This window comes from Lepus europaeus, chromosome 9, assembly GCF_033115175.1.
Source record: "Lepus europaeus isolate LE1 chromosome 9, mLepTim1.pri, whole genome shotgun sequence".
In the NCBI taxonomy this organism is placed as follows: domain Eukaryota; kingdom Metazoa; phylum Chordata; class Mammalia; order Lagomorpha; family Leporidae; genus Lepus; species Lepus europaeus.
In genome coordinates, this window is record NC_084835.1 from 123,129,997 (window position 1) to 123,157,447 (window position 27,451).

General features: G+C 58.4%; 1 protein-coding gene across 6 annotated transcripts in view; it reads right to left on the bottom strand.

The window, feature by feature from the left end:
• Positions 1–17,321: 17,321 nt before the first annotated feature.
• The window catches only part of ZNF516 (zinc finger protein 516), an 89,300-nt gene continuing 79,170 nt past the window's right edge, over positions 17,322–27,451 (bottom strand). For 5 of the 6 annotated variants that reach the window (XM_062201812.1, XM_062201810.1, XM_062201811.1 and 2 more), the window contains exon 5: positions 24,641–26,228. In XM_062201812.1, coding sequence (XP_062057796.1) covers positions 26,020–26,228 — 209 coding nt within the window. In that variant the 3' untranslated portion in view covers positions 24,641–26,019. Of the gene's footprint in view, positions 18,165–24,640; positions 26,229–27,451 lie in introns of those variants that run through there. The other variant, XM_062201815.1, reaches the window with a different exon arrangement.

The window sequence follows — 27,451 nt, forward strand, 5'->3', positions numbered from 1 at the left end:
TACACACAGAGATCAGTACACACACAGCATGCACACACACACACCCCACCACAGGACACCCACACAGTACACACACATACAGTACACATACAGCATGCACACACACACTCTACCACAGGACACCCACACAGTACACACAGAGATCAGTACACACACACAGTACACACACAGCATGCACACACACACACCCCACCACAGGACACCCACACAGTACACACACACACAGTACACATACAGCATGCACACACACACTCTACCACAGGACACCCACACAGTACACACACATACAGTACACACACAGCACACACACACACCCCACCACAGGACACCCACACAGTACACACACATACAGCACACATACAGCATGCACACACACACTCTACCACAGGACACCCACACAGTACACACAGAGATCAGTACACACACAGCATGCACACACACACACCCCACCACAGGACACCCACACAGTACACACACATACAGTACACATACAGCATGCACACACACACTCTACCACAGGACACCCACACAGTACACACACATACAGTACACACACAGCACACACACACCCCACCACAGGACACCCACACAGTACACACACATACAGTACACATACAGCATGCACACACACACTCTACCACAGGACACCCACACAGTACACACAGACATCAGTACACACACACAGTACACGCACAGCATGCACACACACACACAGCAAGCCCGTTCCCAAGCAGCACAGAGCATCTCTGGAAAGCAATGGTCCCTGTCCCCCACCTTCCAGACCTCCCGGGGCCATGGGTCCCTGTCCCCCGCCTTCCAGACCTCCCGGGGCCATGGGTCCCTGTCCCCCACCTTCCAGACCTCCCGGGGCCATGGGTCCCTGTCCCCCACCTTCCAGACCTCCCGGGGCCATGGGTCCCTGTCCCCCACCTTCCAGACCTCCCGGGGCCATGGGTCCCTGTCCCCCGCCTTCCAGACCTCCCGGGGCCATGGGTCCCTGTCCCCCGCCTTCCAGACCTCCCGGGGCCATGGGTCCCTGTCCCCCACCTTCCAGACCTCCCGGGGCCATGGGTCCCTGTCCCCCGCCTTCCAGACCTCCCGGGGCCATGCAGGGCGAAGGGTGCTGGGAGCGCAGCTGCAGCCTCTCTCCACAGGGACAGGAGCTGCTGGAAGGGATGGGTACAGAACTGATGACAGGGGACCCAGCACAGCCCATGTCAACCTGAAAAGTACGCGGGTGTTATCCACGTCCAGGTCAAAGGACAGTTCCTAGTGCTACTCGGCGCGCTATTACCGGCTCCGTGGCAGACAGACGGCAGGGAAAGAGCGCGGACACCAGGCACCCACTTCGGGGATTTTCATTTTCTGAATGCAACATGGAACAAGACTGACCCAGCAGGGGACTGAGGCTACGGGCTTCTCAGGGAATATTTGAGAAAAAGCAAGAAACGATGACTAATTAGCTTTTGGCGGGACATAAGGAGCCACGGAATCCTGCAGTGTCTCGGGTCCTCTGAGCAGTGGGACGAGAAGCCCTGCCCTGCTGTAGCCCTGGACCCCGCACTGCCCCCTGCAGCCCCCACTCCTGTCCAGCCGCATCTGGCCCCTCTGCCCACACTCCACCTTCATTTGCTCCTCCCTTGGGAATGCTCTCCCCTGCCTATTCCCAAGGCAAATTCCTACTCTTCCCTCGGGTGTGAGCGCCAACTCACTTCAAGGAGGACTGCTCTGGCCCCGCCTCCAAACCTAAATCAGGACTCCCATTGTAGAGACGTCCATGCCGCTTTGTATCTATCCGCGCGTGTGTTCATTAAACACCTTTTGAGTGAACAAACACACAGACCATGATGAGATCTTCCCATTTGTTCTAACAACCAGCTCACGCGTCTCCCCTCGTCTGCAAGGACAGCTTGTCAAGTATCTTGCTGCAATCCACATACGTAATTTCTCTCTTAATTTTTTCATTTAATAACGTTAAAGTGTTCAAAGGGAAAAAATGCAACGGGACTCACAGCACTTGTTTCAATTATATTTCAGTATTCAACAGACATTTCCAGGACACCACTTATATGAGAGCCCCGAGCGAAGAGGCGAAGGGGCCGCTGGCATCGCGCTGAGAGACCTGCTTTCTCCCCCAGGCTCCTCTCTCACAGCGACGCCCACAAGACTGCGCCAGCCAAAGAGCATGCCGAGTGGGAGTCGCCATCCAGTTATTCCCCACAATACAGCGACATTTGTCTGTTTCTGTCTTCAGAAGACATCAATCCAATAGCAGACATTTCTATGAATTCCAAATCTCAGAGACACCACCACGCCTTCTCCTTCCTCTCTTCCTTGTCTTCTTGCCCCATCAAAGCGCCAGCCAAGGCATAGGGTTTAGCAGCAGGATCATGACCCATCCGCTAGGAGCACTTTCTTACCAGCCAGTTCACGTTATATAACCTAGAATGTATCTAAAAATAACAAACGGCAGACTGATTCCAGAATCTCATATTACAGCCACTTATTTGCCTTACAATGATGTGAAGGCAGTATCTCTGTGATACTGTAAGTTCACAGTAACAGTTCCTGAAATGAGTCCCGATTTTTTCTCCTCTGCAATCTTACATTATTAACAGAAGCTTCTGCATAGTTTCTGGAAGTATTACTATCGCAAAAGAAATAGTCTGCAAATCCCCAGTGACAACTTCTTTCACGAAACGATTTTAAAATTACGTAACTGATTTACAGTGGCTGCTAAATTCTTTCTATTAATAGTGCAAATTAAATTTTGATTCTCCAAGCAGACATTCCAGGAGGAGCCTCCTTATTTTGGTTCATTACAAACCCAGCCACAGAGTGGTCGATCTCCAGGGACACCCCATGCCACAGCAGGTGCACCCCGCGAGCTCTGAGTTCTGCCCACCACTCCATACAGACACTGCGCTGCCACTTGCACACTTGGGGGCCTCTCTGGAAGTGCAACGGCTTCCTCCGGCTTTACGTGTCATGGTCTCACTCAGTACTGACTGGCCCTACCTCCTGTGTTCCTAGAGGAGCACCACCAGCTGCTGCGATTGTGACCTCTTTATTTTTTTCCTTAGCACATTTTCTTGGCTTTAGCCATGAGTCTAATCACCCAGATATTTATTTTCAATCTTATCTTCTCCTAAGTGTTCTGTGTTCCCAGGTAACCTTAGGATACTGTTATGTGTGTGTGTGTGTGTGTAATGCAGTCATAGTCATGAATGTAATGGTGATAATGACAGTGCAGATGCTGAAGGTGAGAGAGATGATAACGGCGTTGACTGTGGTGCTGGTGGTGGTGATAATAATGGTACTGATGGTGGTAATGACAATGGCCATGAGGAGGAGGAAGATGGCAATGACTGATGGTGATGGGGATGGTGGGGATGGTGCTGGTGGTGGTGATAATAATGGTACTGATGGTGGTGGCAATGACAATGGCCATGAGGAGGAGGAGGAGGATGGCAATGACTGATGGTGACGGTGATGGGGATGGTGGGGATGGTGCTGGTGGTGATGATAATAATGGTACTGATGGTGGTGATGACAATGGCCATGAGGAGGAGGAGGATGGCAATGACTGATGGTGATGACGTTGACAGGGATGATCATGGTGATGGTGGTGGGGATGGTGGAGGTGGGGATGGTGGAGATGGGATAGTGGTGGTGGGGATGGTGGTGGGGGTGGGGGTGGGGTAGTGATGGTGATAGTGACAGTGATGATCATGGTGATGGTGGTGGTGATGGGGATGGTGGTGATAATGGTGATGCTGACAGTGATGACAGTGACAGTGATGATCATGGTGGTGGCAGTGGTGATGATGGGGATGGTGATAGTGATGGCAGGGATGATCACAGTGATGGTGGTGGTGGTGGGGATGGTGGTGGGATGGTGGTGGGGATGGTGTGGGGGTGGGGATGGAGGTGGGGATGGGGGTGGGGATGGTGGTGGGGATGGTGGTGCGGATGGTGTGGTGGGGATGGAGGTGGTGGGAATGGTGGTGGGGGTGGGGGTGGTGGTGGTGGGGATGGGGATGGTGGTGATGATCATGGGGATGGAGGTGGTGGGGATGATGGTGGGGATGGTGATGATGGTGATGGTGGTGGTGGGGATGGTGTGGTGGGGATGGTGAGGGGGTGGGGATGGAGGTGGGGATGGAGGTGGGGATGGCGGTGGGGTTGTTGGTGGTAGTGGGGATGATGATGGTGGTGATGGTGGTGGGGATGGTGATGATGGTGATGGTGGTGGTGAGGATGGTGGTGGTGGGGATGGTGATGATGGTGATGGTGGTGGTGAGGATGGTGGTGGTGGGGATGGTGATGATGGTGATGGTGGTGGTGGGGATGGTGGTGGTGGGATGGTGGGGATGGTGGTGGTGGGGATGATGGTGGGGATGGTGGTGAGGATGGTGGTGGGGATGGTGATGATGGTGATGGTGGTGGTGGGGATGGTGTGGTGGGGATGGTGGTAGTGGAGATGGTAGTGATGAGGATGGTGATGGTGATGGTGGGGATGGTGGTGGGGATGGTGATGATGGTGATGGTGGTGGGGATGGTGATGATAGTGATGGTGGTGGTGAGGATGGTGGTGATGGGGATGGTGGTGGTGGGGATGGTGGTAGTGGAGATGGTAGTGATGAGGATGGTGATGGTGGTGATGGGGATGGTGGTGGTAAGTATGGTATGATGGTGATGGTGGGGATGGTGGTGGGGATGGTGTGGTGGGGATGGTGATGATAGTGATGGTGGTGGTGAGGATAGTGCTGGTGGGGATGGTGTGGTGGGGATGGTGTGGTGGGGATGGTGATGATGGTGATGGTGGGGATGGTGGTGATAATGGTGGTGGGGATGGTGGTGGTGGGGATGGTGGTGGTAGGGATGGTGACGATGGTGATGGTGGGGGGGATGGAGGTGGTGGGGATGATGGTGGGGATGGTGGTGAGGATGGTGGTGAGGATAGTGGTGGTAGGGATAGTGATGATGGTGATGGTGGTGGTGGGGATGGTGTGGTGGGGATGGTGGTAGTGGAGATGGTAGTGATGAGGATGGTGATGGTGATGGTGGGGATGGTGGTGGGGATGATGGTGGTGGGGATGGTGATGATAGTGATGGTGGTGGTGAGGATAGTGGTGGTGGGGATGGTGTGGTGGGGATGGTGATGATGGTGATGGTGGGGATGGTGGTGATGATGGTGGTGGGATGTTGGTGGTGGGGAGAGTGATGATGGTGATGGTGGTGGTGGGGATGGTGGTGGTGGGGATGGTGATGATAGTGATGGTGGTGGTGAGGATGGTGGTGGTGGGGATGTTGTGGTGGGGATGGTGGTAGTGGAGATGGTAGTGATGAGGATGGTGATGGTGATGGTGGGGATGGTGGTGGGGATGATGGTGATAGGGATGGTGATGATAGTGATGGTGGTGGTGAGGATAGTGGTGGTGGGGATGTTGTGGTGGGGATGGTGGTGATGGTGGTGGTGGTGGTACGGATGGTGATGATGTTGATGATGGTGGTGAGATAGATGGTGGTGGTGGGATGTTGGTGGTGGGGAGAGTGATGATGGCGATGGTGATGGTGGTGGTGGGGATGGTGTGGTGGGGATGGTGATGATAGTGATGGTGGTGGTAAGGATGGTGGTGGTAGGGATGGTGTGGTGGGGATGGTGATGATGGTGATGGTGGTGGGGATGGTGGTGGTGGGGATGGTGGTGGTAGGGATGGTGATGATGTTGATGATGGTGGTGGTGGTGGTTGGGATGGTGTGGTGGGATGGTGTGGTGGGATGGTGGTGGTGGGGATGGTGGTGGTGGTGGTAGGGATGGTGATGATCGTGATGATGGTGGTGAGGATGGTGATGGTGGGGATGGTGTAGGTGGGATGGTAGTGGTGGGGATGGTGATGATAGTGATGGTGGTGGTGAGGATGGTGGGGGTGGGGATGGTTGTGGGGATGGTGATGATGGTGATGGTGGTGGTGATGATGGTGATGGTGGTGGTGATGGAGGTGGTGGGGATGGTGTGGTGGGGATGGTGGTGGGGATGGTGGTGGAGAGGATGGTGGTGGTGGGGTGGTGGTGGTGGTGATGGTGGTAGTCATGATTATGATGGCAATGGTGATGAGGATGTTGGTGACAGTGAGGATGATGGTAATGACAGCAATGACAATGACGGCGTCATCAGAATCTCAACCTTACCACAGGAGAATGTGGTCAAGCAGAAGATAAGTTAGAGTGACAGAAAAAAGACAAACCCAATGAATAGTCTAATCCCAAGAAGATAAAGACACCACTATTGAGACCCAAGTCCAATCAAAACATAAGGACTTAGAACCTAGTACATGTCACAGTGACTTAAACATTTTACAAAACGAAGATGATGTCCCAGGCATTGTAAGGAGCAGAACCAACAACGTAGAGTTCTCAGTATGGAAGCCTTTCTATGTGTGTACATATGTATATAATTTTATAGATAGAGAGAGAGAGAGAGAGAGAGAGAGAGAGAGAGAGAACCAGAGAGGGAAATTTTAGTAGTACTTATCCTTTTGTTGTTCACAAATTCGTCTATGAGTTCCTCTTTTACATTATAAATTTCTCTGACAGCCAGCCAGCCATACAGGAGCTTCCCCAGGAGCCTTCTCTGCCCGCATTGGGCCAGCCAGGCAGCCTCCTCTCCTCTCCAGTGCTCCGTGCTTGCTGCCATTACTGTGGTTAACAATTCTTTGTGGTAGACTGACTGCACAAACAGCCCCGGGCCTCAGCCCTTCCCATCAGAGGTGGAATCTGCTTTCTCTGGACCTGGGCTGGCCTTGGGAACCACTCTGGCCGGTACCACGAGTCGGGTGCAGCCAGACAGCAGCCTGGGCCTCGCGCGTCTCCGCTCGCTACCTCGCGTTTCTGCCTTTGCTGCAGCAATGATCCCGCCTGACTGCTGAAGAACGAGACCAAAAAGCAGCACTTGTCCCACTGAGCACCCAGTCTGAGAGAGCTCAGCCAAGGTCAGCAGAGCAGGTGCACACGACCCCACACCCCTCCCTGCGTCAGCCTGATGACCCGCTCCCCTGGCCAGCAGTTCATTCTGAACACTCAATCCTTGTCTCCTACCTTTACTGCATCACTACCTGGCACAGCCTCCATGAAACAAGCAAACGTGCAGGGTGCGCACCAGCACCTCCCGGGGAGCCCCACCTGGGGAGCCCCACCAAGGCACTCTGCCCCTGCCAGTCTCTCCACGCCGTGACCCTGGTACGCAGCCCGAGGGCTGTGATTGGCCCCTTCTTGTCTCCATCCCTGGTAAAATCGCAGGCCCCGAGGCTCAGACCTCTTGGTCCAGCTTTCCACAGGGCCGAGCCTCCGAGCTGACCCCAGGGAAGTGCAAGAGAAGTGAAGGAGGGGGCTCCATCTGCGTCCCCTGCCCTCTCAGTGTCCAGGGGCCCCATGTCCACATGGCCTTTCCCCTTCCCCCACGCCTGCCTTCCCTCCGACTTCCTCCCTGGGAGGTGTCCACTGCTCTGGACCAAACTGCGTGCCCTCCCCAACCCCAAGTTGATGCCCTCACCCCAGGGTGTTTGGGGACTGGTCTCGCAGGAGAACCATGGTCAGGGGGAGCTACGGCTGTGGGAGGGGCCCTAATCCAGGGCGCTGGTGAAGAGGAGAGGGACAGCTGCGTGAGGAGGGGACGAGAGGCCTCAGAGGAAACCCACGCCGCCACCCCCTACATCCTGCACGGCCTGAGTCCCACACGGGGAGAAAACCCATTCCTGCCGCAGAAGCCTCCTGCCCGCAGTGTCCTGTGCCAGGCATTCCCTTTCCAAGCAGGCCTTGTGTCCTCGCAGCCACAGCCCCCCACCCCTCCCCTACCAGAGCACGCACCCCTCACCACCTGCCCACGTTCCTTGCACACGGGGACAATGGGGCAGACTGTGGGTCTCCCCTCCAGGACCCCACCCCTGCACTGCCTCTGTGGACTCACCCCAGCTCCCACACGATGTCCACTGCATTTTCTGTCTCCAGCTGCGTGGATCCATGAGCACAGCTGCCCACGATCAAGGTTACCCCCGCACAGAACATGCCCCCCTCCCTGTCTTCCCTACCCGAGAAGCGGCACCACCACACGGCTTGGGCGCCAGGGTCTCCGTGCACCACCCTGGGGACACGGCCTGCAGTCGCCACCTCCCCTCTGCAGCCCCTGCAGGGCCTGAGCACAGGTTTCTCACAGAAGCAGCTGTGCCAACAGCAAACGTGGATCCCCAACCCCTGCGGTGCCAGCAGGTACACACCCAGCATGGGAGGAAGTGACCGAGGCATTGTGCATGGGCATCCATGTCACTCTCCCAGCAGCACTGTCTCCCCAAGGGACAGTCACAGTGTCTTCCCACGTACAGACAGTCGTGGTGGCCCCCACACACATGCAGTAGGTGCTTACTATATGTGTGCTGAAAAAAATACAGCAAATGGATTTGAAATGGGGTTGTGCTCCTGCACGGCCACGGTCTGCCATCTAGTGGTGGCAGGGGGCAGTGCACCAGAGGCAAAGCTGCCTCCCTCACCGCCATGCTTGCCCCACACAGAAGTCCTGCGTATTGCATGGTGCAGACAACTCCTGCAGGTCTTCAGTGGAAGTGAAAGCATGAAAAGAAGCTGGCGTAAAGTGGCTTCTGGTGGGATCACCCGGGCTCATCTACCTAGACACAGCCCAGGGTGACCCAGAGGCCTCCAGGGGCACGTGGGGTGGTCGCGTCCCTGTTTCCTCAATGGGCCTGGAGATCACCCAGGGAGACAACGGAGGAGCAGCCAGGAGAGCAGCCTGCGGGGGAGGGGGCTGGAGTGCAAGGGAGATGAAAGATGGGGGCGGGCGTCTACCTAGGCTAAGACGTGGCTTGGGACCCCCGCATCCCAGGTCTGAGCGGAGGGCCTGGGTTGGAGTCCCCGCTCTGCTCCTGATCCCAGCTTCCTGTGCTGCGCACCCTTGGATGGCACAAGTGTTTGGGGTCCTGCCCTCCACGCGGTGACCCAGCTTGAGTTCTGCGCTTGCAGCTCCTGCCTGGCCCAGCCAGTGGATGAGAAACCTCTTCCCCACAACTGCTTCTCAAAAGAAAACAAACCCGGAAAACAAGTTACAGCAGAGGGCATTTGTTATGCAACAATGGTGTGGAAGTTGACTTAATTGGGGATGATCGTTCAGGACCTGGGGGAAGCAAGGATCCACACCACTCGACCTCGGGCCCATCTGAACAACCCAGACCTGGGGGCAGGCTCCATTGGCAGGAAGCAGCGGGGCGCCCAGGTGGCCCACACGCATGCCCTCCCGTGAGCGCCCTCACTGCACACACAGCGTCCCTCTCACACACGCTGCATTGGGAGGTTGCAGAGCACGGCACTCCACGCGGGCAGCCCGGAACACTCTGCACGCTGGCGACTTCCCAGCCCACACATGTGCGGACGCACCTGCCATCCCATGGCCCTCGGCATATCCACCATCACCTGGGACAAGGCGCGGAGACACAGCTGGAAAACCAGCTGCGGGCCGAGTATCGCTTGCCAAAGACACAGTTAAAGCCTTGTTTGTGTGTTCCGTGTCTGCCCCATGTCAGCCTGGCCAGGGCAGGTCTGCAGCAGGGGACCTGGGCCACAAAGAGCTGGGTAAGTCCATAGGTGAAAGGCGTGGCTACGGACAGAACACCTTCTAGCAGGCAGGCACCTGGCAGGGCAGGGGGCCCAACTACAAACACATGAGGTGTTCCCTTGTTTTCTGTTAACTGACTCCTGTCCACAGAGGGTCACTTACTCTGTCTTTAACAGTTGCTGTGAGAAAATACCTGGGGGTCCACTGGCAGCACAGAATGGAAAGTGACTGACAGCTGACTTGCAGATGTAGCAAACTCACCAGGGAAACAGGATGCCGGTGCAGCCAACTCATAAGAGAGAACTGAAATACAGAGAAGGGAGGAGGAAGGCAACTTTGTAACTTAGGCAGGTGGGGGAGACTGTGCATCCACAGTCCTCAGCCAAGGAGGAACCTGGGGCGGGGTCTGCGAGCTAGGACAGAAATTGCTCACTGCACCTGCTCCGGGTGTACCTGCTCATCACACCCGATCTCGCAAGGAGGATACCCAAGTCTCGCTTCCACTGCACCTCTGAGTCAGGCGAGGACACTCCGAGAGCGGCTACACAATACCACAATGACACATCAGTAACAATGCCTTCAGCTCTCTGCTTCAGTCTACCTGCAGGCCACCCCCAAGCGTCCACCTCTAGTTAGCTGGCCAAGTCACCGGAACAGGAAGAATGACCTGAACTTCTGATCCATAAATGTAATACTGTCAAAAAAACCTTAAAAGGCTGGCGTCTGAGGACCATGCTATATAATGACACTTTTACAGGAAAATCCCTGGGGAGGAATTCCAACTTGTATTTGCGTACCACACTGCAGTTCACAAAATGCAGCCACGGCGACACCAGGAGAAAGCTGGAGTCGGGGGCTGTGGGAACTGCGGTGAACACCGACTGCCGTGTGTTAAGCACGCCTGGCTCCATCACAGCCCACGGGGAGGAAGCAGTGCCACGCTCACTCAGCGGGAGGCAGCAGAGGCTCCGTCTGGTGGGTTCCCCATGTTGTGAGAAGTGCAGTGACTCCCAGGGACACCCAGGTGCGGGGGCACAGAGCAGAGGCAGGCATCCTGCTGGTGCCACACAGAGATGCAGGCAGAGTGCACTGCCCTCCCCCACCGGGTGAGAAACGCCCATCACCTGTGCCTGTGTCTCTGAGGAATGGTGGAGGTCAGATGGTGAAGCGATGCTCATAGCATTGTGGGGAATTCAGGTTTTTCTAAGGCAACCGACAATGAGATAGATGCCCACCAAGGGAGCGAAGGACCTCTTGTGGATTCCAGAAAACATCTGTGTTGTCCACACAGGGGAGGCAGCACGGGCGTGCAGCCCCCACGAGGGGAGGAACCCAGGCTGCAGCGGCGTGGAGGGTGTGCCACGTTCCCATCATGCCTATTTCAACAAACTTCTGATATTCACGCACAGAATCTTGATGCTACACGTCTTCCATGAACTTTCTGAAGCCCTTTCATGTGTGTGCATTTCAACTTTTTTGTATGGAAATAAACTCACCTTTTCGCTCCATTTCCCATGAGCGCTTGGGAGTGACTTCCTGGAGCATCTTAGCGGACGGCTCGGATGCTGGATCTCAGGCAAGGAGCACTGTGGACAAAGCTGGAAAACGACCATCGCACGGCCCAACCAGGGGGCTCTGGCTCTCCTCGACCGAGGTCACTTCTGTGATGCAGGAGCTGCTGTCGGAGTGGGGGGAGGTGGCCACGGCCTCACTTGGGCAGCTGGGTTTGCAGATGCAGAGGGCTGAGAAGGTGGGAGGTTTTGCTGGGTGATGTTCGGGGGAAGGGGCTGTCAGGGTGCGTCTGCACGAATACAGGAAGAAGCACAGAGCACGAGCCCGGAGAAAGCGACTGTGCGCACAGTCTGTCCGGCACACCGGGACCTGGCCCTGAGTCTGCTCAGCCGAGAGGCCCCGGGCCCTCCGGAGCCGAGGCTGCCCTCGCCCACCTGCAGCAGGCGGGTGGTGTCTGCAAGCCTCGCCCCCCGCCCGGGGAGCTGCACCAAGCACGGTAACCGCCGTCTGCAGGCACGGCCAGCCACGAGGGCCCCTCGACAAGTTCACGGCAAGAGCAAATTCAAAGATGTCGCTTTTATGCAGAAATTTTGAAATCCATGAATACAATAAAGTCTTCAATGTAGCTCACGAAAAATGTGCTTTATGAAAAGTCACGCATGGGCCGGCGCCGCGGCTCACTAGGCTAATCCTCCACCTGCGGCACCGGCACACCGGGTTCTAGTCCCGGTCAGGGCGCCAGGTTCTAGTCCTGGTTGCTGCTCTTCCAGTCCAGCCCTCTGCTGTGGCCCGGGAAGGCAGTGGAGGATGGCCCAAGTGCTTGGGCCCTGTACCCCATGGGAGACCGGGAGGAAGCATCTGGCCCCTGGCTTCGGCTCAGCGCGATGTGCCGGCTGCAGTGGCCATTGTGGGGTGAACCAACAGAAAAAGGAAGACCTTTCTCTCTGTCTCTCTCTCTCTCTCACTGTCCACTCTGCCTGTCAAAAAAAAAAAAAAAAGAAACTCAAAATGCGTCCTAAGGGGCCGGTGCTCCGGCGCAGCGGGTTAAGCTGCAGCTGTGGCTCTGGCATCCCATGTGGGCACTGGTCAAAGTCTGGCTGCTCCACTTCTGATCCAGTTCCTGCTAATGTGCCTGGGAAAGCAGTGGAGGATGGCCCAAGGTCTTGAGCCCTAGCATCCCCATGGGAGACCCAGATGAAGCCCCTGGCTCCTAGCTTTGGATCAGCCCAGCTCCAGCTGATGCAGCCAATTGGGGAGTGAACCAGTGGATAGAAGATATCTCTCTAACTTTGCCTAAAACTGTCCTAAGTGTTGCACAGCTCCCGAGGCTCCTCCCTGAAGTCCAGGGCTTCCTTTTCTGCCCCTATCCACAGCGTCCTGTGCATCCCCCAAGTCAGCAGTGGCTGAGCGCCCCGAGTCGTGGGGGGGGTCCTGCTGACGGGGGCATTTACCGTAGGGTCCCCTCCCCACTGCCCAGGGGCACCCCCGTCACCTCACAAGCCACTGCAACATCTGGGCGAGAACTCGCCGCTCCCCCACCCCGGGAGCCCGGGAGCGGCTTCCACGGTGTGCAGCTAGCCAGGCAGCAGGGACTCAACACGAGAGGGGCTGGCAGGCCTCGCAGGGCGGCTGCAGGCTGGGGGCTTCCCGCCTGAGTCCTACACCCTGAGAGACGCTGAATCTCGTCCGGGGAGACTCGCGGGCTTCCCCGGCTCTGGAGCAAGGGCTAGAAGGCTGCACTCCTCAGGGACGAACCTAGCTGGGCTGGGGCAGGGCAGAGTCTAGTTCCCAGGCACAGGCCACCGTCTGACAGAGCGGCCGGCTGTGGTGGTGACGCGCTGAGCCACGGTCAGCAGTGTGGACACCAAGATTCCGGGGGGCAGACCTGGCCTTGCTTCCGTAAAGTGTCTCAGGCATTGACCTGTGGACAGATCCAGGGCAGACAGAGGGAGGATGCCCGGCCTGTGAGCGTGGACATAGCTGTGGCCTGGCCAGTGGTAGCACTGAGGTCCACTCCTGCCAGCTGGCCCCAGCCTGGAATGCACAGCACCCTGTATCCACCGGGTGATGGATGGGGAGAGCCTGTGTCCACTGAGTAGCCACGTGGACACCTGATACCCATGGCCGTGGCAGCAATAGGCAGGGCAGGGACGTAGTAGTTCTGCTACTCCCTTGCAAGCGGCCACCTCTCAGGAAGGGAAGGCGGGAACAGAGACGCCAATCAGAGATGCTAAGAAGGGGAGCAGAGTGCTCCCCTGATGCTCCACGTGCGTGCTGGGGGGTGCGTGTGTGCCCAGCGTGGACCAGGCCTTGTCCTTGCACCCAGTGTGATCCAGGGACAAACAGAGGCCCGGCATGTCCTCCTCCTGCTTCCAGAGAGCCAGGCTCCGGGCAGCTGAGGGTGGGATGCCCATCGCCCTCCCCTCCCTGTGCCAGGCGGCCCAGAGAGCACAGAGAGCTGCTTCCTTGGAGGGAGGACACCAGGCCTGGCGACGGCGCCTGTGCAGGGCACGGATGCGGGCACACGTGGGGAGGACTGCCCAGGTCAGCGACAGACACGGGCTGGGGCCGGGGCCGGGGCCCGGGCGGGACGCTTTGTTTTCTGTCTCCCCCTCGCCGGGCACGGGCACCCTGGCCCTGAGAGCCAGCAGAGCGGGACAGGGAGCTGACCACAGCAAGTCCCCACTGCAGCTGACTTAGGATGAGGTCTGTGCCGCAGCCCGCACTGGGGCAATCCTGGACGCCGTATTTGCATCGCAGAGCACGGAGGGGCGGGCCAAGCTCCCCAGACACCCACAGCCGGGCTGGGGCGGGGCTGATGGCTTCATTTTCTGCCCCTCTTTCTGAAGCCACAGGAGAACTCACGCCCTCCCCTCTTCTCTCCGCCAGCAGAGACGTGGGCACTTCTACCTTGGGAACTCTGGTGGTGGTGGGTCAATAACACGGTACCAGCACCAGAGCCGGAAGTCTTGATGTCACTGAACCAGCCCCACTACCTTCCCGCAGGTGTGGGTGGCTAACTCTGCCTGTGCCCGGGGGTTACAGCGCCGGACTGAGACCAGCGTGCGTGTTCAGTGGGGGAAAAGGAGGAAAAGTCGCCAGCCATTAAAACAAAGCGTGAACTCCGGGATCCCACAGATCTGGAAGGACAGGGGTGTTGTGGAACAGTGGGCAAGCCACAGCTTGGGGATGCCTGGATCCCTTCCTGGAGCACTGGCCCAAGTCCCAGCTACTCTGCTTCTGCCCCAGCCCCTGCTCACACCAGGGGGGCAGCAGACGGCCCAAGGATCGGTGTCCCTGCCACCCACCTGGGAGACCAGATGGAGCTCCTGGCTCCTGACTTCAGCCTGGCCCAGCCATGGTTTTGTGGCCATCTGGGGAGTGAACCAGCAGATGGAATCTGTGTGTGTGTGTGTGTGTGATTCTTCCATACAAATCAATCAATCCTTTTTGTTGTTTTTCAAAAAAAGAAAAGTTTGAAAAGACACTGTGGCCACTCGGGAGGCACGCTCCTGGGAGTCCTCTTCACTCTCTCATGCTGGCATTCACACACACGAATGACCACGCACAGATGACGCGGGTGAAGACAGGCTGTGCAGCCATTTAAACCGCCCTCAGGACAGGGCGACGTGTCTTACGGATCTCAAAACTCCCAACAGAATGAATATGTCTTATCTAAGTATTTTTACCTAAACACGGAATTATTTGCAGCAGGAGTTAAATATATCTAATTACAAATTCTCATATAAGGAGTACAAAGTCTGTTATAAATGTCATCAGCACTATTTTAAGGAAGGGGACGCAAGTCGACGAGCCCGCTCACACTCCTGCCTGTCGGTTAGCGACGTCGGCAGGGTGTCCCAAGGCACGTACTGGGCTCCGGCTGTGCCATCTTGGGGTCTTTCCTTTCGTTGCTCAGTGAATAAAATATTCTGCACATAGGACTCACCGGAGTAGAAAAGCAACCAAACCACGCACACGACTCCAGACGTTCAGCGAGGTCAGGGAATGCTGGTGGAAGGTGGCCCTGCCCACCCCCCCCCCCCGCCTCCACGTGCCTCAGGGTGGCCACCAGGAGGTGCTGCCTCCCCCACACCCGGAGAACCAAGCCCAGTGGCCTAGGGGATGAAAGGGCAAGAGTGCAGGGCTCCCCAGGGAGGCAGCAGAGTGGCAATAGGTGGTGCCCACCGGCTGTGAAGTCCAACCCACGCCACACTGCCCCGGGCCTGAGCACGGGGACCACACAGGCCAAGTCCTGCTGGCCCACAGGGCCCCTGGGGAAGCATCGTCCCTCTGCTCACCAGGTCCCTTCCGTCCACTAACTCCTGAGCACCCCGTCAGCAGGAAACTCACGTCAGACTTGGGGAACCTCTTGAAATGCTGTTCAGAAATGAAAAGGCAACCGCACTGGACCTGCGAGGGGTGGTGTGTCGAGCGGGGCGCCGCCCACCCCCACCCCCCCAGGGAGGAGATGATGTCAGAGTGCTCAGGGAGCTTAAACGTGCCTTCTTCAAGTGGAGGACACAGGTCATAACCGGAAGGACCTGCAGAAGCCGGTCAGCAGCGTGTTTTCCGAAATCACACACGAAGAAGGGTGTGCAGGGAGGAGGAGCGAGAGCGAGAGAAGGCGGGCCAAGCAGGAGTGAAGCCGGGGAGGCGCCAGCCGAGCCACAAGCAGCAGGCACACAGGCGGGGCGGGGCGGGGCGGACGCACGAGAAGCTGCGGTGTAGGCAACCAAACCCTTTATTGTCTGAGTTACATTAGACGCAACATTGTAAAATTCCTGTTAGGAAACAAGCGAACAGCAGAGGTAGTAGAACGTCGGAGGAAGCGAATCCAAGCATACTGGCTAAATAAATAAGAAAACACAAACCGTATTAAATACCATGGTTGAACTGACATGAACGAATGAACAACAGAATACACACTGGTGACCAGCGGAAGGAAGGGGCGCCCCCAGGCCCACAGGTGCCCGCAGGTGCATCCCGCCCCCCGCGCGCCAACACACCGGGTGCGACCACTGCGCCAGCGGGGGGGAGGGACCCCTAGTGGGCGGCCCTCCCTTCCCTCCCCGCCAGGAAGAAGGCCAGCTCCAGCTCTGAGTGCCGACAGCAAAGACACAGACGACACCGTGGTGTCCCTTTGGGTACATGAGTTCCTTTAATAACTAAAACACAGAGAAACGGACAGGACCGAGTCACCAGTCCCCGCACACCCCTAACTGGCACCGGTTACTTTCAGCCGACGAAACAGGAGCCAGGAAACGCAGAAATGATCACTGTGGGGAAACCACTGTGACGACAAGACATACATGGACAGAAAGGTGTCCTGCCTTCCGAGGTGCCCGGAGGGATGGGTCTGCGACTCCGCTGGAGACAACGTCACAGGGCGAGTACAGTCGCGGGACGGCACCTGCACGGGCGCTCCTGGGGACAGCGACGTGCCAGGTCAACCTCGTACACATCTGGTGTGAGCACACCAGGGAGTAAGTAAAAAAAATAATATATATTTATATATATATATGCTAGCCGGTTACACTGCATCGCCTGCACCTGCTGCGAAGTAGCCTGAACCGTCAAGTAATTTAAATTCAGTAACAAGTAGAATCCAGAACCAAACGTGAACTAATAACAATAACAATAATAATAATATAATAATAATAATAATAATTCAACGAAACATTAGAACAGGGTGTGTGTGTGTTTTAAAGAAGTCTTTGTATCAGAAGCCCATTTTCTACAAAAGCTGCACTAATTGCTGTAGTAAGTAAACTGTTGCTCTCACCAATAGTAAAGGTTAGGATAATTTCTGTACATGTAAAATTATTGCTTTTTTGAAAAATATATTTAGCATGCTCGTTTTAATCCATTTCCTGCCTTTACAAAATTTCACAATTAAAAAAAACCTAGTAAAGCTTTTGCAAAAAATTTCACAGAACGTTTCCATTCAAGGCAGCAGTAACTTTTGATAATGCATATAATCATATGTGCAAAGATCCGAAACTCAGCATCGTGACCATCACACAGAGTCACGGCGACGGGAGGAGACGCCTACATCGGTGGGGGGCGGCACCGTCTGCACTACTGAGGAAGAGGTATATAAAGCCGGCCCCGGGCAGGGGGAGCCAGGCGGGGGCAGAGGGCCCCGGAGCACCAGCACCCCAGCGCCCAGGGCCCCGCGCGCTCGCAGCCGCCTCGGCCGTGACCACAGCAGCCGGCGGCGGGAGGACGCCCAGGACGCGTGGTCTTCCTTTGTGAGCAGTTTGCAGAATGTAGCCCTGTTACAAAAGGTCCTGAGAATAAACAAAGAAGCCGCTTTTTTTTGTTTGTTTTTTCTTTTTTGTTTTTTTTGTCTTGTTTTGTTTTTCTTTTTAGTGTTCAACTAGCCTCCCTTTCCAAAGCAGAAAACACACAGCCCAAGGCCCGAGAAGCCTCCTCGGCCGGCCTCGCTCAGCACCACTGGCCGCGAGCACGGGACGCCCCCGAGGGAGCGACCGCTGCACCGCTGGGTCTGTCACCGGCCCCTCGCCACCAGCCTGGCTCCCACAGCACCTGAGCCCACGTCCTCCCCCTCCGCCCCCCTTCAACGCCCCGGAGACAGGAGAGCCGGAGGCAGGGACGCTTCGTCACCCTGGCGCCACCAAGGGCAGCCCGCTGAGCGGCGGGGGAGCACCCCGTCCTCAGCCTGTCCCCTCTGTCCAGCACACGTGACAACTCCTCCTCCAGTGTCTCAAACTCTTCTTGAGTAACCCCGACGCCTGGGCTCCCGCGGGGCCTGCCGTCCGCACACAGGGGACGTGTCGGGGGAGCACACGTGAGTACATGCGGGGTCCACACGGGATCCTAGAGGGCAGCATCGGCGGGACAGGGAGAGGCACCGCCCGGGCTCCTGAGCTGCAGGGTGCGGGTGGGCTGCGCCAGCTGATCTCGCAGGAGGTGGCGGCGTCCGGGCCGGGGCTGGTGACAGCATCTGGGCTCCCCCTCGGAGAGGCACGGTCTGGGCAGTACCTGGGTTACAATGGTCTCTCCCCTGCGTGAGAAACAACAGAGAGCATCATTTCTGCCTCATGTCCCCGAGGGCCTCTGCCCGGCCGAGTCTCTTAGCAACCTCCACCCGTCCCCGTCACAGAGCTAGCTCCCTGGCAGCCAAAGCGCTCCTGACTCAGGCCGGGGCTCATTTATAACGGCATGGACCACGGCGTCTGGGTCAGCCCAGGAGATAGGCTGAAAGAAGCAGGAGGGGTTAAGGGAGCAGAGGGAAAGGTGAGGTTCCACACTACAAGGCGGATTGACAAATGAATGTCTGGGGCCACAGAGGAGAACAGCACAGCTCCTGCCTGCCTGGGTTGGCCAGACCCTGAGAAAGCTCTCACCAAGGGCCCTAAATAATTACCAAGTTGGAAAAACAGAAGGGGAGGGGCTGGCATTCGTGGTAAAGCCACCACCTGCTCTAGCATCCCCTATGGGCACAGGGTCAGGCCCGGCTGCTCCACCTCCCATCCAGCTCCCTGCTGATGGTCTGGGAAAAGCTGCAGAGTGTGGCCCATCCGTGGGCCCCTGCCACTGATGTGTGGAAGAAGCTCCTGGTTTCAGCCTGGCCCAGCTCTGGCCACTGTGGCCACCTAGGGAATGCACAGTGGCTGCAAAATCTCTCTCTGTAACTCCAAATAAATCAATAAATAAATCTTTTATGTATAGAAAAGGCAGGGTCTTCTCAAGTCGAGCGAGCTGCAAGAGAAACACGAGAATGTTGTGTGTGCCGCAGCTTTTAGAGAACGCCCTCAATGGACATTTGGAGCATCGCTGTCTGAAACGGCATTTACTGTCCAGGGACAAAAAAAAACGCACATGGCAAGATGAACCCTACTTTACCACATCAGCCTCCAGCTAAGCCCTGGTGTAGTGAAACCGGCCGCTGGAGACGCGCATGCGTGCACACGGGCCAGCCCCGCTTTCCAGCTCTGCCCACAGGACCCCAGCACTGAGGGGCAAAGGTCTGGTGCCGGCGTGAATTAAGTCTCCTCTCTAGCTGACAGCCTCAGAACACGCCTGCGCCAAACCAGCCAGCACGCACGGCACCAGCCAGAGGACCGGAGCAGACGCCAGGAAGACACCAACTCAACCTGAGGGGCTGGGGTGTGCAGGGTGCGGACAGCGGGTTCTCTATACCTGGGAGACGGCAGCTGAGGGAGGAACGTGCAGGTGGCACCCCGCCCCCGACCCCGGCAGTCAATGGACAAAGTCCCCGGCGAGCCTGAGGGTTCCGTGCCGAGGACTTGCACCACAGGGCTCCCTGGGCACACAGCCTGTGTTCCCACAGGGGAGACTGGGCGTCAGGGTCTCCAGAGTGCCTGCGTGGGGGTTGGGCTCGCCAGTGGCTCCACGCTAGGAAAGCACGGGGCCCTGCAAGTCTACACTGCACCCCGGGTGGTGCACCTGCCAGCTCTTGGTCAGTGTTGGCAGACAAGGAGCCTAAAGACCCTGTGCAGGGCCGGCGCCGTGGCTCACTTGGCTAATCCTCCGCCTGTGGTGCCGGCATCCCATATAGGCGACGGGTTCTAGTCCCGGCTGCTCCTCTTCCAGGCCAACTCTCTGCTGTGGCCCGGGAAGGCAGTGGAGGATGGCCCAAGTGCTTGGGCCCTGCACCCCATGGGAGACCAGGAAGAAGCGCCTGGCTCCTGGCTTCGGATCACGCAGTGCGCTGGCCATAGCGGCCATTTGGGGAGTGAACCAACAGAAGGAGGACCTTTCTCTGTCTCTCTGTCTATAACTCTACCTGTCCAAAAAAAAGACCCTGTGCAGAGGGGACGGAACGTGGCCTTCTCTCCGTAAAGGACTGAGGTGCTCGGCTGCATGGCTCAGCAGGGTTTTAACATTTGCTTCAGAATGACTTGCAAGTCCAGATAACCAAGCAACTGGTTCATCTGTGCGCACAGCCCAGCTGCAGGCCTGGGCTCTCACGCCTCCTCTTCTGAGTGTCGTTTTAAATGACTGATTTGTGGACCACTGCTTTAATGACTCCACACAGCAGCCGTATGAAACAAACAAGACGGGAGAAAGGACGCACGGCACTGTGGCCCAGCAGGCTGACCGGCAGCCTTCGATGCCACGTGCCATGTCGGAGCCCAGGTCAGGTTCTAGCCCCGGTTCTAGCTGCTCCACTTCTGGCCCGGCTCCTACCTAATGCACCTGCGAAAGCAGCAGCAGATGGCCCAGGGCAAGCGCGTGGCTCCCCACCACCCACGGCGGAGACCTGGATGGAGTGCCAGGCTACGCCTGGCTTCGCCTGGTCCAGCCCTAGCAGTTGCAGCCATTTTGGGGAGTGAACCAACAGACGGAAGGTCTGTCTCCCTCTCAAATAAATAAGAAGATAACCCTTAAGGAAGCAGAACAGAGCACAGGCAAGCTGCCTTCCCCTACAAGGAAGAACAAACATTAGAAGCCTGCGCTTGGCAAACGTGGCCCCACCCACACCACCCCCCCCCCCCCGTGAACTGTGAGCCCCCCTGCCTGCACCCCCGCTGTGAACTGTGAGACCCCCGCCTGCACCCCGCTGTGAACTGTGAGACCCCCGCCTGCACCCCCGCTGTGAACTGTGAGCCCCCCTGCCTGCACCCCCGCTGTGAACTGTGGGACCCCCACCTGCACCCCCGCTGTGAACTGTGGGACCCCCGCCTGCACCCCCGCTGTGAACTGTGGGACCCCCGCCTGCACCCCCGCTGTGAACTGTGGGACCCCCGCCTGCACCCCCGCTGTGAACTGTGAGACCCCCGCCTGCACCCCCGCTGTGAACTGTGGGACCCCCGCCTGCACCCCCGCTGTGAACTGTGAGACCCCCGCCTGCACCCCCGCTGTGAACTGTGGGACCCCCACCTGCACCCCCGCTGTGAACTGTGGGACCCCCGCCTGCACCCCCGCTGTGAACTGTGGGACCCCCACCTGCACCCCCGCTGTGAACTGTGGGACCCCCGCCTGCACCCCCGCTGTGAACTGTGGGACCCCCGCCTGCACCCCCGCTGTGAACTGTGGGACCCCCGCCTGTACCCCCGCTGTGAACTGTGGGACCCCCGTCTGCACCCCCGCTGTGAACTGTGAGACCCCCGCCTGCACCCCCGCTGTGAACTGTGGGACCCCCGCCTGCACCCCCACTGTGAACTGTGGGACCCCCGCCTGCACCCCCGCAGTGAACTGTGGGACCCCCGCCTGCACCCCCGCTGTGAACTGTGAGACCCCCGCCTGCACCCCCGCTGTGAACTGTGGGACCCCCGTCTGCACCCCCGCTGTGAACTGTGGGACCCCCGCCTGCACCCCCGCTGTGAACTGTGAGACCCCCGCCTGCACCCCCGCTGTGAACTGTGGGACCCCCGCCTGCACCCCCGCTGTGAACTGTGGGATCCCCGCCTGCACCCCCGCTGTGAACTGTGAGACCCCCGCCTGCACCCCCGCTGTGAACTGTGGGACCCCCACCTGCACCCCGCTGTGAACTGTGAGACCCCCGCCTGCACCCCCGCTGTGAACTGTGGGATCCCCGCCTGCACCCCCGCTGTGAACTGTGAGACCCCCGCCTGCACCCCCGCTGTGAACTGTGGGACCCCCGCCTGCACCCCCGCTGTGAACTGTGGGACCCCCGCCTGCACCCCCACTGTGAACTGTGGGACCCCCACCTGCACCCCCGCAGTGAACTGTGGGACCCCCACCTGCACCCCCGCTGTGAACTGTGAGACCCCCGCCTGCACCCCCGCTGTGAACTGTGGGACCCCCGCCTGCACCCCCACTGTGAACTGTGGGACCCCCACCTGCACCCCCGCTGTGAACTGTGGGACCCCCGCCTGCACCCCCGCTGTGAACTGTGGGATCCCCGCCTGCACCCCCGCTGTGAACTGTGGGACCCCCGCCTGCACCCCCGCAGTGAACTGTGGGACCCCCGCCTGTACCCTCGCTGCGAACTGCGCCCCCCCCTTCACGAAGCATCTCAGGGCTCCACTTAACATGGTGGACTCCTAGGTGTGCAGTAGGCAGAACCTGGGAGGGGGTGGGTAGGGAGGGCCTGGGGCCCCACCTCCGCCACCCCAGCACTCCCCGCCCCCTCCCTGGGCTTTCGCGGCTAAACACTGGCACTGCCCAAAAATGACCAAGGGGGCCGCCAGCTGCATCCCCACGACCTTTAGCCTGTCCTGCCACGGCTGACCCGGGACACTTCGAGGTCTCCAAAAAGGGCAAGGAAACAGGTGGTAGTGAGGCCTCAGCCCAAACTCCAGCCCCCGCGAGAATTCGGTCCCACCCGGGACCCCACGGCCTGTGCCTCTGTTTCCCGGGCAGACGTGGGCTGACCCTGGCGGAGCACAGCTGTCTAGAGCAGGCCCGCCTCCTGCGGGAGCGCGCCCGCGTGCAGATAAACCCTGCACTCTGCCAACCTCTCCTGCGTCTCCCCAGCCCCTTCCTGCATGGAAGACAGGGCCTGCGCCCAGCCGCCCACGACAGGCCTGGCAGTGCACAGAAACCCAAGTCTCCCAGGACACAGGAGCAGCCTCAGCTTCTAAAGGGGCCAGGCTAGCTTTTCTCCCCGGGGGCGCGGGCCCTCCATCACCCGCCCACCCGGCATGCTCAGGGCTCGCTGGCGGGCGAGGCTGGGTCAGCGCTGCAGTCGCTTCTGCTGCACCCCTACTCAGGGGAACGGGCCCCACAGTGCCTGTTCTGCTATGAAAACGAAAGTCCTAAAGGAGGGACTGAACCGGACCCGCAACACCGCCGACAGGCGTGGACAGCGCCGTACGGTGACACGGTGACACCCACAGCCACAACCGGGACAGACTAGGCTGCCATTGTTTTTTCATTTCCTACTGTTTTGATGAATGGAATTATTTCTCCAGCTTAACTATTTTTAAATAACATTTGGAATAATGAGAAATAAACGATTGATCTTTACCTCCCGGTAAAGGAGCCAAACAAACCAGAATACGGGAGTCCCAAAATAAAGCAGGCAGGGGAGGGTTTTTCTTGGTTTCAGAAATCATTGCTTTTAAATTTATTTATCTGTTTATCTATTTATTTGTTTATCTATTTATTTATTTATTTGAAAGTTGAAAGGCAGAGAGAGACAGAGAGGTCTTCCACCTGCTGGTTTACTCCCCAAAAGGCTGCAATACCCAGAGCTGGGTTGATTTGAACCCAGGAGCCAGGAGCTTCTTCTGGGTCTTCCACGTGGGTGCAGGGGCCCACGCACCTGGGCCATCTTCCACTGCTTTCCCAGGCCACAGCAGGGAGCTGGATCCAAAGCAGGGAACCAGGACATGAACCAGCGCCCATACTGGATGCCGGCACTGCGGGCCTCCCAGCACTGGCCCCTCAAAAGTTATTTTAACATCTGACTTTTGACAACAACCTGACAGAAACAACAACAATTTCTCACATCATTAAGCGAACCTTCCAGTGATTCTGCAAAATGCACAGGGCGGTTACACACACATTTCGGCACATTATTTTCAGAAAGCTTCCTTTCTGGTTATGAGTATTAATGATTACTGCAGACTAAACATTTATTCATTCGTTGACACAGCATCTTTTTTTTAAATAAAGAAATCTACCACCTATTGAATCACCCCCAAAACGTCCACAACAGACAGAAATATGCTGGACCCAAGTCAGGAGCCAGGGACTCCATCCAGGCCTCCCACGTGGGTGACAGGGACCCGAGTGCCGCGGCTATCTCTGTGGCCTCCCAGCATCTGTAGTGGCCAGCGCTGGAGTCAGGAGCCAGGGCCCCACCAGAGGATGTGGGTGCCCCGCCCACCAGGCACGTGGGATGTGGGTGTCCTGCCGCCAGGCACGTGGTATGTGGGTGTCCTGCCCCGCCCGCCAGGCACGTGGGATGTGGGTGTCTTGCCCCGCCCGCCAGGCACGTGGGATGTGGGTGTCCTGCCGCCAGGCACGTGGGATGAGGGTGTCCTGCCCCGCCCGCCAGGCACGTGGGATGCGGGTGTCCTGCCCCGCCCGCCAGGCACGTGGGATGTGGGTGTCCTGCCGCCAGGCACGTGGGATGCGGGTGTCCTGCCCCGCCCGCCAGGCACGTGGGATGAGGGTGTCCTGCCCCGCCCGCCAGCACGTGGGATGCGGGTGTCCTGCCCCGCCCGCCAGGCACGTGGGATGCGGGTGTCCTGCCCTGCCCGCCAAGCACGTGGGATGCGGGTGTCCTGCCCCGCCCGCCAGCACGTGGGATGTGGGTGTCCCGCCTTCCAGGCCACTCTGAAGGACTGCGGGAGCTCCCCCTGTCACTCAGAATTCCGCTTGGGGCGTCAGCAATCCCCGGGATCAGGGCTGTCACCTAAAACGCAGCCAGCCCGACCGGGGTGTCCTGACCAAGCAGGTTCTCCATGCAGGCTAACGCGTCTGCCTTTCACCTTTCTCTGGGGCTCACAGCAGGTGTGCAAGGCTGGGACGCTCAGGGGGGTGAGGCATGGGGGCCAGGGCTCCCTGCTGTGGACCCTGGGGGCCATCAGGCCACACCCCCACCCCACAGACGGGAGCAGCTCCAGCAGCACGGCAGAGGGGAGGGCTGCGCTCCTCGGTTCCCGTGTGCGGACCCCGGAGGAACAAAGCGGACCCAGACCTGCCGGACTCACAGCGGCCGAACTGCATCAGGCCTGGCGGGGCTGGCCGGATCACCCAGGACAGGAAGTGTAAATACTAATAATGGCAAAGTGGGCCCTGGGGCACCTGGGTGGTTCCTGTGCGTACACACGAGGGGAGGTTATACACACATACAAACATTTTTTGCATAAAATAAACTTATCACCTTTTAATTCCATCTTCCCACAAACATTTTCAAGCACTGATACACACACACAATGACCCCACCAGCCAGAAGCCTTCTGGAGAGAGAACAAGGAAACCACCCCCCCCACGCTGACGCAACCTTTCTCATGGCTTGCCCACACCCCCTTTAACAACCCAACAACCATCTCTCCAACCAGAAGGGCCGAGAGCTACGGAAGCACACGCCCACCGGGCTCCTGTGACAGCGCCCGCTCTCCCACCTCCCACCTCCGGCTCTCTCCCGAGGGCTCCTTCCCAGCCGATCTTCCTCCACCCTAGCAGGGTCTCCCAGACACCGACACCGCAGTGTGGGGCGGGCATGTACTCCTTTTCTCAATCGCCCCTGGCCAGGCAGACACGGGGGTGGGCAGAGTTGGTCCTGGCCCCTCAGGACCCCGCCAGGGGCGGGTGCCCGGTACCCAGTGTGCCCGGTGCGGGAATGACAGCTGGAAGGCCCACCCCCCAAACACAGCTCCACTCAGTTAATTTGGCATCTACTATGTGCACTGGCAAGAGCTCGGCGACCTTGTCCTAGCAAACAGCTTCTGTGTGAACACAAAGCTTCGCAGGATCCAGAGACAGCCCACAAGCAACAGCTTCTGCTGCCACAGGGAGAGAACCTGATTTAAGTGTTAATTTGCTCGTGCTGCACACGAAAAGAACACGGATGATAAACAGGAAGAGCTACACGCTAGGTACACATAGTGACAGAACATGCCCCTGCAGATCTGTAACATCCGCATGAAACCCCGACTGTGAGGGGCCGCTGTGCGGTGCAGTGGGTTAAGCCACCACCACGCCAGCAGCCAGCACCCCGTGTGGGCGCCAGTTCGAATCCCAGCTGCTCCACTTCTGATCCAGCTTCCCTGCCGCTGTGCCCGGGGAAGCAGTGGAAGAAGACCCAAGTCCTTGGGCCCCTGCACCTGTGTGTGAGACCCGGATGAAGCTCCTGGTTCCTGGCTTCCATCTGGCCCAGCCCGAGCCCCTGCGGCCATTTGTGGAGTGAACCAGCGGATGGAAGATCTCTCTCACCCGCTCTCCATCAGTAAGCCTTTCAAATCAATCAATCAATCTTAAAAAAGTGTCAACGGTGACGTTTTACAAACAATGGAGAGGACAGGACAGGAGAGAAGGCCCTGCAGAACCAACCGCCGCCTGTTCCTGATGTCTCTCAGATTCTGGCCAACGCTACGGATTCTTAAAGCTGTCACCCCACGACACGTCAAGGAGACCGCATGTCCTTGAAGAATCCGAACGCCCAGGGACAAATCCACACAGGCCACTTCCCTCGGAACAAAGGTGGGAGGAGCTGTGAGAGGCCAAGGTCTCCAACGTGGAGTCCAAGAAACCTGCCGCTGTGAGGAGAGGGACAAATCCGAGCCAGGCAGGCAAGGAGCCGGATGATCCCAGGGATTCTCTCCCAGCAGTCAGTGGGGTGCTGGGCGGGGCTGAGACCTCACTCTCCCAGCAGTCAGTGGGGCGTCGCTGAGTGGGGACCTAAGACCTCAGACTCTCCCAGCAGTCAGTGGGGCGTCGCTGAGTGGGGTGGGGGCTGAGACCTCACTCTCCCAGCAGTCAGTGGGGCGTCGCTGAGTGGGGACCTAAGACCTCAGACTCTCCCAGCAGTCAGTGGGGCGTCGCTGAGTGGGGACCTGAGACCTCAGACTCTCCCAGCAGTCAGTGGGGCATCGCTGAGTGGGGACCTGAGACCTCAGACTCTCCCAGCAGTCAGTGGGGCATCGCTGAGTGGGGACCTGAGACCTCAGACTCTCCCAGCAGTCAGTGGGGCGTCGCTGAGTGGGGACCTGAGACCTCAGACTCTCCCAGCAGTCAGTGGGGCGTCGCTGAGTGGGGAGGGGACCTGAGACCTCAGACTCTCCCAGCAGTCAGTGGGGCGTCGCTGAGTGGGGACCTGAGACCTCAGACTCTCCCAGCAGTCAGTGGGGCGTCGCTGAGTGGGGACCTGAGACGTCAGACTCTCCCAGCAGTCAGTGGGGCGTCGCTGAGTGGGGACCTGAGACCTCAGACTCTCCCAGCAGTCAGTGGGGCATCGCTGAGTGGGGAGGGGACCTGAGACCTCAGACTCTCCCAGCAGTCAGTGGGGCGTCGCTGAGTGGGGACCTGAGACCTCAGACTCTCCCAGCAGTCAGTGGGGCGTCGCTGAGTGGGGACCTGAGACCTCAGACTCCCAGCAGTCAGTGGGGCATCGTTGAGTGGGGAGGGGACCTGAGACCTCAGACTCCCAGCAGTCAGTGGGGCGTCGCTGAGTGGGGAGGGGACCTGAGACCTCAGACTCTCCCAGCAGTCAGTGGGGCGTCGCTGAGTGGGGACCTGAGACCTCAGACTCTCCCAGCAGTCAGTGGGGCGTCGCTGAGTGGGGACCTGAGACCTCAGACTCTCCCAGCAGTCAGTGGGGCGTCGCTGAGTGGGGACCTGAGACCTCACTCTCCCAGCAGTCAGTGGGGCGTCGCTGAGTGGGGACCTAAGACCTCAGACTCTCCCAGC